The following is an 11,360-nucleotide window of genomic DNA, read 5'->3' as shown; positions in this document are numbered from 1 at the left end:
AACTTTAAAATTTTAAAACTGTAAGCTAAATTCATCCATATTTATTAAGTTTATTTATTTAAATATTTTTTTGTTAATAAATTTTAAATTAGTTGATAATTTTTTTAAAAAAAATATGTTTTTTAACAAAAATAAAATGAACTATGGGCTTATGGGCCGGCCCAAAGCCCGGCCCAGCCCAAAGCCCGGCCCAGCCCAATTTTTGTATGGCCCAAATGGGCTTGGGCCGAAAAAGCCCGAATGTATTTTTTGGTTTATTTTTTAGACCCGACACAAAAATATGGGCCCATGAGCCCGACCCATTTTTGACAATAGTAGTGAAGATTTTTATTTTCTCACCTAACATTTTTATTTCCATATAGAAGAAACTTCAGCAGCTATTAAGTAAAAATTTATTGGTGGCCTCATTGATTGGTGGTGGGACTGTCAATTTCATTTGATTGTTTCCACAAAACTTCCATAAAGATCATTCATTATTAGTGGGGGGCCTTGTTGACTTCACATGTTGACGCATAACTTTGTCTAACACTTCACTTAACAATCCTTATTGTTAATCATCTTGCTTCATTTGATAGTCATGTTGCTATTTGGTGTATAAACAAATATCTAACTAATGTCACCAATTTTAAAAGTATGTGCATGAGAAATGTTAAAGATACAAATAGTATTATTTATACAACGAGACTTTACCTTTCTTTAGCTAAAGTTACTTTACAGAAGAACGAAATGGCAAGGAAATTTCCCACTTGGTAAAGTGTAGAACCAAATAAAAGCAGAGGGTCCTACTAATAGTACAATGAAAACACGAAGAAATTGCCAAGAAGATGTGGCAGTAGAATGTTATTTACTCCTTGTTACATACTATATATAGGAAGTAGTCAGGAAGTTTAACAGACCATTTTTGTCATAAGTTTTCTCCTTGTTATATAGTTACATACTGAAGACTCTCACATCACATACCACAAAAACTTAAACTCATATTCTGCATTCTCAAACTCTTTTTTCATCCAGTTTCTCTCGATTTTCATGGCTATGCAATCACCTTCCTCATCCTCTTCATTTTCCTATCGATTCACTTACCAAGTGTTCCTCAGCTTCAGGGGCAGTGACACTCGTGACGGTTTTACTGGCCATCTCTACAGAGCTCTTACTGACAAGGGAATCCACACCTTCATTGATGACCGTGACCTGCAAAGAGGGGATGAAATCAAACCATCACTCGACAATGCCATTGAAGAGTCTAGGATCTTCATTCCTGTGTTTTCTATCAACTATGCCTCTTCTTCATTTTGTTTGGACGAACTTGTCCACATCATGCACTGCTACAAGACAAAGGGTCGTCTTGTTTTGCCTGTTTTCTATGGCGTGGATCCTAGTCACATACGACATCAAAGTGGGAGTTATGGTGAACATCTCACTAAGCACAAAAAGAGTTTCCAAAATAACAAGAAAAACATGGAGCGGTTGCATCAATGGAAGTTGGCTCTGACCGAAGCTGCTAACTTGTCCGGCTACCATTTTAGTCATGGGTACTCCTCTTTACTTAATTCTTGTTTTCCATTTTGCATTTTATTTATTTAATTTTTATTCCTCAATAATACCATCTTAAAGCCTAAATTGGAAACACCTTTTTTTTTACATTTTTAAACAAGTATTAGTTATTTATAAGTCAAAATAGTTAGAAATGTATGATATATTATGAGGACATGGATGTGACTGTGATGTTGTTACATACTGACTTATCTTATTGGACATGAATAGATATGAATACAAGTTTATTGAAAAGATAGTCAAATATGTCTCCAACAAGATCAGTCGTCAGCCCTTACATGTTGCCACTTACCCTGTTGGGTTGCAGTCTCGAGTACAACAAGTGAAATCGCTTCTTGATAAAGGATCTGATGGTGGAGTCCGCATGATAGGACTTTATGGTATTGGAGGCATGGGAAAATCAACACTTGCGAAAGCAATTTATAATTTTATTGCTGATCAATTTGAATGCTCATGTTTTCTTGAAAATGTGAGAGAGAATTCAGCTTCAAATCAATTGAAACATCTCCAGGAGGAACTCCTTTTAAAAACACTAGCACTGAAAATTAAGTTAGGAGGTGTTAGTGAGGGAATTCCCTATATAAAGGAAAGGCTACATACAAAGAAGATTCTTTTGATTCTCGATGATGTTGACAATTTGGAACAACTGCATGCTTTGGCTGGAGGACGTGATTGGTTCGGCTGTGGAAGCAGAGTTATCATTACCACTCGTAACAAACACTTACTAACCAATCATGAGATAGAAATTATCCATGAAGTAAAAGGGATGTCTACGGAAAATGCTCTTGAATTGTTGAGGTGGATGGCTTTTAAAAATTACAAAGTTCCTTCAAGTTATGAAGAGATTTTTAACCATGCAGTTGTGTATGCTTCTGGCCTTCCATTAGCTCTAGAAGTAGTGGGTTCCAACTTGTTTGGAAAGAGTTTTGCAGAATGTGAGTCTACATTAGATAAGTATGAAAGAATTCCACATGAAGATATCCAAAAGATACTTAAAGTAAGCTTTGATGCTTTGGACGAAGAACAACAAAGTGTCTTTTTGGATATTGCTTGTTTCTTCAAAGGATGTAGATTGGCAGAAGTCGAAGAGATACTTCAACAACATTATGGTTATTGCATAAAGAGCCACATTGGAGAGCTGGTTGATATGTCTCTCATAAAAATTAGTGGGTGGAACTTGAATGATGTGACATTACATGACTTGCTAGAGGTCATGGGTAAAGAAATCGTCCGGAAAGAATCACCCAAAGAGCCTGAAAAGCGTAGTCGGTTGTGGTGTCGCGATGACATAATTCATATTTTACAGGAAAACAAAGTAAGATTGATATCTATGAACAAATATTCATTTTACCCTTAATTACATTTACATGTTCTCAATATTTTATTTGTATTGTGGTTGATTCATTTTTATGTTTTTTTTCTGTTAAAAGGGAACAAGTAAAATTGAGATGATATATCTGAATTCTCCCTCAATGGATCTGGTAATAGACTGGAATGGAAAGGCCTTCAAGAAGATGACAAATCTCAAAACACTTATTATTAAAAATGTCTATTTTTCTAAAGATCCCAAGTATCTTCCAAGCAGTTTGAGAGTATTGAAATTGAATGGATGTTCTTCAGAGTCTCTATCATCTTGTATTTGCAGCAAGGCAAGTGAAATAATTTCATTTTCTAATTGTATATATTTATAAATTCACAATGATTTTGTTTCTGTCAAGAAAATAATATCACTATGAGAGTATAGTGTTTTATTTTTAATTTATTTGTTTGTTTCTTCTTTTTGTTTATGCAGAGGTTTGAGGATATGAAAGTCTTGACATTGGACAAGTGTCAATATTTAACCCATATACCCAATGTCTCAGGTCTTCCAAATTTAGAAAAATTCTCGTTTCAATATTGTGACAATTTAATTGCAATTCACGATTCGATTGGGAAGCTAAATAAACTTGAAATCTTAAATGCATGGGGATGCATCAAGCTTGAGAATTTTCCACCCTTGCGGCTGCCCTCTCTTAAGGAATTGGACCTCACTTATTGTAAGAGACTCAAGAGTTTTCCAGAATTATTATGTAAGATGACAAATACAAAAGAGATTGGAATGTGTAAAACTTCCACAAGAGAATTGCCATTTTCATTTCAATATCTCCAGTTATCATTATTGGCATGTGAAATGCTCAGGTTCCCAAAACATAATGAGAAAATGTATTCTATAATGTTTTCAAATGTGGATGTTCTTGAATTCAATCATTGCAATCTCCCATATGAATGTCTCCAAATAGTTCTCAAGTGGTGTATTAATGTGAAATTTCTAGACTTAACCTTTGGTCAGTTCAAAATTCTTCCTGAGTGCCTTAGTGAATGTCACCTTATGAGGACCCTCCTATTGAATTCCAACCAGCATCTTGAGGAAATTAGAGGGTTTCCACCGAATCTCAAATGTCTTGATGCATTTGAATGTAAATCATTGAGTTCCTCAACTAGAAGAATGTTATTGAGTCAGGTTTGTTGTTTTTTCTTGCAATAGTATTTGATAAGTAGTATTTCACATATAATCAACAATGTGTAATATATATCTTATGCTAAACTAACAGCAATTACATGAGGCTGGGTGCACCACATTTGTTTTCCCAAACGGAACAGAGGTGATTAGGATTCCAGATTGGTTCGAGCATCAAAGCAGGGGTCATTCAATTTCTTTCTGGTTCTGTAAAAAGATCCCTTCTATAACTTTTATTATTATTCTTCCGAATGTTGAATATTATTTAGGATTTAATTTGTTTGTCAAAGGTCATGAATGTACAGTTCAAAAATTCGAATTTAGACTGCCGTATTTTTCGGGACATACATATTTGTTTGATATGAATTTGGAAGAAAATATTGAACACTATAAAATATTAGACAAAGCACTTTTAAAAAATGAATGGATCTATGTGGAGTTGAAGCTTCAGTTTAGTTGGATTCCTGAGAATATTATTAAAAGGTTAAGAAGTACAGAAATGGGAATCCACGTGCGCAAGGAGAAAAACAACACGAATGAGGATGTGATATTCACCAATCCTTATAGTAGATAGAGAAAATTAGATGAATATCTCAATGCTTCATTATCACAATTTCATCCTACGCTGAAAAAGCATAGATTTGTGGAAGTGGGAGTTTCAGAGACAGAAATTTTGCAGCAGCAACATCTAGCTTTAGTGTCAGGCATGCGGAACTTGGTGCTTACTGAAACAAAAGAAAAGGAACACCATGGATAGATATATTCCTTGGTCCAGGTACATCATTATCATTATTATCTTTATAAATCAATTAATTGTTTCTACCTGGAAGAGTTTTTCAAATGACGAGACATGATATAAGATTCTGTCCAAAATGCTTTGTAGACACACACTTCTGATCGAAGGCATCCAATACCAACACAGGTGATTTTCTCAAATTACTATTGGTGTTGACAAATCAATGTCGAGTTTGGTGTCCGTGTCTGTGTCGGTATTTCATAGGAAGGATGTTTTTTATCCAGCTTGATTGATGGAAATTTTAGAAATTATAATTGAAAACATTGTTACACATAAATGTTACTAATGTTATTTTGATTTTCTCCTTGCTAAATGTCGAAATAAAGGTTCTCAGAGTATGCATAAATGTTACTAATGTTATTTTGACCATCTTATTGTAAATTTTAGACATTTGATGTTGAAATTGTAAAGATTAAGAAAATCTAGGCTTGTTCTCCCCTTCTATTTACTTATTGTGCTGTGTGGACTGAATGCATCTTTTGAGTGAAAAAGTTAATAGCCTAAACACAGTAAATTTATTGGTTAATGAAAAAGTTTTTGAATATTATTGGATGAAGTTAAGTTTACTATTAATCTCATTAATTATGATTCAGATTGGATTTGGAATAGTTTAATCACTTTTCACGGGGGTTTCTGCTAGGAAGTGACATATATTATATCTTAATGCACTTAATCATGTATGATGTATCTGTCCCAATGTCATATGATTGGCATTGAAACAATACTGATAAAAATTTGACTATTTTAAATGCAGCATAAATGTATATTGTGTTAGTTATCACATCTGTTATAACTTGAATTTTTGTTCAACTATTTCATAAGGATGCTTCAGACACATCAGAAGAAACCAAGTCTGAAGAAAGTATGGGAATCCATCTCTCAGGGCCTCCAGATGTATCCCTTCTGTCCCGAACTTCCAAAAGGTGCAGTGGACGTTTGCCACTTTCACGCAGCGTCTAATAAATTATGGCGGATCCTAGATGAATGTTGTTACAAGTAAGATCCTTATACTTTGAAAGCATAAATGGTTTTAATCATAATCTCTATGAAAGATCTTTTGAATAAAAATGTTCGTTGCAAAGAAGGAGTTAGAGGAATAAAGAACAAGGCGATCAAACATGTGAGAATCAAGATCATCCATTCACCAAGAATTGCAAAGAGTGTAGTTGCTGTTGCATAAGCTTGATTCAAAGATGAATCATCAAGATCAATGGTGTAAAGAGATTGTTCTTTGTTGTTCTTCATGGTTGAAAGATTTTTTGTGAGAATGTGAGAAAGAGAAGATGTAACAGAATTGAAAGAAGTTGTTTCAAGATGAAACAACTGAGTATATTGAAGATAATGTGAAGTGAATAATGCCTTTTATAAGCAGTAGGTTCCAAATACTAACATTTTAATTTATGTTTATAACAGTTACGGGGATTGTTACAGTTAGTAACCACTTAACTAGTTTTCTGTTATGATGTTTCAGATATAGTTGAACAGCATAACAGAAATTTGTTGGTTAGTTGAGTGGGGGATAAAAGCAACAATGAGTATGGGTCTAGTTCTCACATGTCATACAAAATCTTATACGATATTAAATAGGTTTGTATCTCAATCTCAAAAGTAGTTTATAAGACGACTGTGTCCAAATACATATGCATTGCGCGATGTAAGAATCTTGACGATGTGTGATTCAAATACAGGCGCGTGGATAGTTCATAAATATTTTATTATCTCATTATGATTATGCAACATGTTCTCTACGGATCCAATTATGCAACAAAGTTACAAGCAACAAAATATGAGCACATGCACTACAAGAAACATTGAAGTTAGCTAGGAATTATACCGAGGAATTAAGTTTCCTAGCTAGCGACATTGCATACCGAGGAAAATTTCCTAGGTAAGCTTCTTTGACCGTTTGACCACTTTAAAGCTGTCAGCATGTGTGTTAGCGAGGAAATAGAGGTGTTACCGAGGAAATATTTCCTAGGTAAACACATGGTACAAAATGCAGCAGCTTTTTACTGTTAAAGGTAACATGGCAGCTGTATTTTTATGTTGGAGAGTGAAAAAGCCTGGCAGATGCAATTGATATTAGCAGGTGAACGTTGAAATGCACTGTTGGGTTATTTAATTGGCTTCATGTGAATACATATGTCTTTGAACACTTCTCTATTACATTTTCCATTCCATATTTTTGACACTTCTCACTACAATTTTATTTTCCATCTCTACTATTCAACAATTGCTCTTGCATGTGTTTTTTCTTCATATAAGGTAACTATTTTCTTAATTGATTTCAACTTTTATATTTATAAATAAAATGTTAATGTAATATATGTTATATTATTTTTTGCAGTTAATATTTAATTTAATTTCCTATTACAAGTTGTTGTTGCTGCTGGCTACTACTTTTTCGATCTGCATTGTCATCAAATTATATTATTTGAGGTTAGTTTTTATTATTTATTTAAAAGTATAAGTAAAAAAATCTTGTGATTAACATTTAAACTGTTTGTTAATATCTATTAAAAGATGCTAGTAAAATTGTTGTTTTTTTTAAGGAAGTTAAATTGTTGTCTTAGTTATTGATAAAAATATTAGTTAGTAAAAATAATGTTAGGTTAGTAATTATTTTAGTTATTTTTGCTGGTGTTTTTTTCTTCTAGTATTTTTTATTTAATGTTAGAACAGTTAGTCCCTATAAAAATAATTAATATTTTAAATTTAGTTCCTATAAAATTTTAATGATAATTTTAGTTCTCCAAAAAATTATAATTTTTAATAATAATCCTTATTTTTAGAACTTTTTTCAAAAAATAGATATTTTTAGTTCTTCAAAATAATCCTTATAAAAAGCAAACAGTGGTCATATTAGGTGAGTCATCAAAGCTATAACAGTATAGAAATGTTGGTTAGTAAAAAAGCTAATTTCTAAAGAATTTAGCTGTTAATTAAAAAGAAATATATTCTTATAGAAAATATAAATTAATTTGAATTAATGTGAATGATGCAGAATATTAAAAATTTTAATAATAGTCATTATTTTGAAAACTTTTTACAAAAAATATATATTTTTGGTCCTCCAAAATAATCCATATAAAAAACAAATAGTGGTCATATTAGGTGAGTCATCGTAGCTAGAACAGTATATATAAAAATGTTTGTTAGTAAAAAAGCTAATTTCTAAGGAATTAGGTTGTTAATTAAAAAGAAATATATTCTTATAGAAAATATAAATTAATTTGAATTAATGTCAATGATGCAGAAGATGGATCAGTATATTCTTCATCGAAGTTGGATGTACGATAGAAAAAGACCGGGGAAAAGGACACTTAAAGCTCAATTTAAGGAAGGAATTCGTGAATTTGTTGCTTTCACCATGTCGCAAGATATTTTTAGAAGTGAGGGAGGGATTAGATGTCCTTGTCTTAAATGTACGTGTAGGTTGATTCAGAGCCCAAAAGATGTCATAAAACATTTAGAGGATGTTGGTTTTATGGAGGATTATTATGTGTGGAGACATCATGGTGAACAAGAGCCGGATGAGTTTGATGTTAATATGCAGGCTTCAAGTAGTGGAGCGCATACACAGTGTGAAAACTTTGGCCTCATGGAAGATATGGTTGGTGACGCTCTCGGGGTGAATTTGTCTTACAATGAGGGCATTGAAGAGGAAATAATCCCGAATGAGAAGGCGTTGAATGTAACGCCTTAGTTATTTATTTAATTATTTTATTATGTGGAGTATATATATATATTATTATATATGATATTTGGTGATTTATGTGGAGTATATGCATGTATTTATATATATATGTGATTTTTGGATGTTTTATGTGGTGGATTATTTTAGTATATGGTTTATTTATTAATAATTAAAATAAGAATGGAATGGTAATTATTTTGGAGTTAGGGGAGTTATTTAATATTTATTAAAATTAATGGGGAGTTAGTGGAAATATTAGGGAGTTAAGTTAAGAGGGAAGTTGGGAAATAGATGTCAGAAGCAGTTTACGTGAAACCAAGCCAAGGGAGAGAAAACCAGGAACAAGAGAGAGAAGAACCAAGAGTTGATTTTGCTGTGCATTCTTCGTCAATTTCTAAGGTAAGGGTGGGGTTTACTTCAGTAATGTAGAATTTAAAGTCTGATTTTGAGTTTAACAGGTTTTGGTCAAAATTGGGGATTTTGGGTTTTATGATGAAATTGTAGTTTTTGAAGTTGTAGGAGTGAATTTGATGTTAGAAATAGGTTCTAGTTGCACACAGAAAGTTATTTTGCATCTGTAAACTGATTTGGGGAGTGATTGGAAGAAAAACGGGATTTTTGGGAAAAACCAGTTTTCTGCCCGTACTGATGTTCATCGCTCGCCTCGCGAGCATTCATGTCTCGCCTCGCGAGTGAGCAATGTCACTACTCGCCTCGCGAGCAGTCCAACTCGCCATGGCGAGTAAGCCCAGACAAAACTTGATTTTTGAAAAGTTGTTATAAGATGTTTTGGGAGTGGTTTAAGGTACCTAGATGATTTTAAAGATGAATGGTGGAAGTTTTAGGTTAAAAAGATGAATAGGGAACTTAGAATTGAAGTTTGAGTGAGGAAATGTCACTTTTTCCCGAGAGCACCTAGTTTTCACTCGCCTCGAGTTCGCCTTGAACTCGCCGTGGCGAGCTAGTGATGTCCGTGAACTCGCCGTGGCGAGCAGATGTGCTCGCGAGGCGAGCTGCCCAGTTCCAGAGTGTTGTTTTTGCTAGCTTGATCAGTAGTGGTTGGTGTTGTTGTATTTGAGTATGATTGTGTATGATTATACATTATTGTGGTTGTTTTGATTGCTGGATTGATGATTGCTGATGATGAATGAAATGTATGTAAAGTATTGAATCATACATGTTGTTTAAGTTGGGTCACATGGGTTGCATTGCATGGTCAGTTGTATGTAGATATACACAAGTAGGTCCATTGCATATGCATAAAACAGCGGTGAGGGCTTCGGTCCTGGAGTACTAGTTGCTCAACAGCGGTGAGGGCTTCGGTCCTGATGAATGCTTTAACCATTCAAAAGCGGTGAGGGCCTCGGTCCTGATTGGTACCACATGCATAATTGCATCTCATTAAGAAGTCTAAGATGGTGTCTTAGCAGTGGTCATGTCATTTGCATGAGCCTTGATGTATTGTTGATGTTGATGTTGATATACATTCTTATATATGTGTATTCATTGTGGTCTTGGTGAATTGTTGATGTTGATGATATGATATATGTTGTATACTGCTTGTTAAGTGGATGATTATGATGATGTTATTGTGGTTGTGAATAATTATAATATTTGCAAGTGAACATGTTTGAAGTTATAGGGCGTTAGATTCATTTGATGATTTTAATATCTATATTTATTGTTGTGAATCTCACCCCTTCTGCTTGAAAATGTTGCCCTTCCTATGGGTAACTTGCAGGTGATCCTGAGTAGTCGGTGGTGGCTCAAGAGTCGTGTCTAGGGCTCTGATACGTGGGTTGGGAGTCATTTTATTATTTCATTGTTGTTTTCCCTTCCATGTATCAAATTTTGGAACTTGTTGATGTGCCCTTTTATTGGCTAACTTTTGTTGTTTAGGCTTAATGCCAAGACGTTGTTGGAGATTCGAATATTGTTGTTGCTATTGAAAATGCAAAACTTTCCGCTGCATTAATTTGAAGTTATGACTGTTGTTGAATTAAATAGTTTTATTTTCTATTTAAGAATTTCGATGTTGCGATGTAGCATGCCCGTTTGGTGTAATACTCTGATGTTTATTTGCTATTTTATTACTTTTGGGTAACGGGGTGTTACAATTTGGTATCAGAGCAGGTTGGTCCGTCCGGCCAAGTAGTAGAGTCTTGTTGAGCCACCTAGGATAGAGTGTCAACTTTATTGTTGCTTTTTGTTGTTGTTCTGAGTTGTTGTTTGTCGTGTAGAATCTCGAGATGACTGGGAGTAGTGATGCTGCTTTAGTTGCTGCGCTTGAGGCTGTAGCTCAAGTTGTCCAACAGCAACCTAAGGTTGAGACTGGTGGTGATGGAACCAGGATGCTTGAGACTTTCCTGAGGAATCATCCACCAACTTTCAAGGGTAGGTATGATCCTGACGGTGCTCAGAAGTGGCTGAAGGAGGTTGAAAGGATATTCAGGGTCATGCAGTGTTCTGAGGTTCAAAAGGTGCGGTTTGGGACGCACATGCTAGCTGAAGAGGCTGATGATTGGTGGATTAGCTTGTTACCTGTGTTGGAGCAGGATGATGCTGTGGTTACCTGGGCCATGTTCAGGAAGGAGTTTCTGAGCAGGTATTTTCCAGAGGATGTCAGAGGTAAGAAGGAGATTGAATTTCTGGAATTGAAACAGGGTGACATGTCTGTCACAGAATATGCTGCAAAGTTTGTGGAGCTTGCCACATTCTATCCTCATTATAGTGCGGAGACGGCTGAGTTCTCCAAGTGTATCAAGTTTGAGAATGGGCTGAGGGCTGACATCAAGAGAGCCATTGGATATCAACAGATC

The 11,360-nt window shown here is 34.5% G+C and overlaps 1 protein-coding gene across 14 annotated transcripts; it reads left to right on the top strand.

Annotated features, from left to right (window-relative positions):
• The first annotated feature begins 902 nt into the window (after nt 1-902).
• Nucleotides 903-8,600, top strand: LOC25492235 (disease resistance protein RUN1). Of its 14 annotated transcripts, none has more exons than XM_039833215.1 (8): nt 903-1,529; nt 1,762-2,866; nt 2,982-3,200; nt 3,344-4,051; nt 4,143-4,823; nt 4,932-4,970; nt 5,677-7,283; nt 8,101-8,600. In XM_039833215.1, exons 1-5 carry the CDS (start codon nt 1,027-1,029, stop codon nt 4,620-4,622), a joined length of 3,015 nt encoding a protein of 1,004 aa, XP_039689149.1. In that variant the 5' UTR covers nt 903-1,026; the 3' UTR covers nt 4,623-4,823; nt 4,932-4,970; nt 5,677-7,283; nt 8,101-8,600. The 14 variants fall into 14 exon arrangements, with proteins under 14 accessions (XP_039689149.1, XP_039689147.1, XP_039689150.1 ...); XM_039833213.1 differs by having other exon boundaries at nt 5,667-7,283; XM_039833216.1 differs by lacking the exon at nt 4,932-4,970.
• Nucleotides 8,601-11,360: the final 2,760 nt, after the last annotated feature.

The sequence above is a fragment of the Medicago truncatula genome, chromosome 4 (genome assembly GCF_003473485.1).
Source record: "Medicago truncatula cultivar Jemalong A17 chromosome 4, MtrunA17r5.0-ANR, whole genome shotgun sequence".
Classification (NCBI taxonomy): domain Eukaryota; kingdom Viridiplantae; phylum Streptophyta; class Magnoliopsida; order Fabales; family Fabaceae; genus Medicago; species Medicago truncatula.
This window is presented reverse-complemented; position numbering and strand designations above follow the sequence as displayed.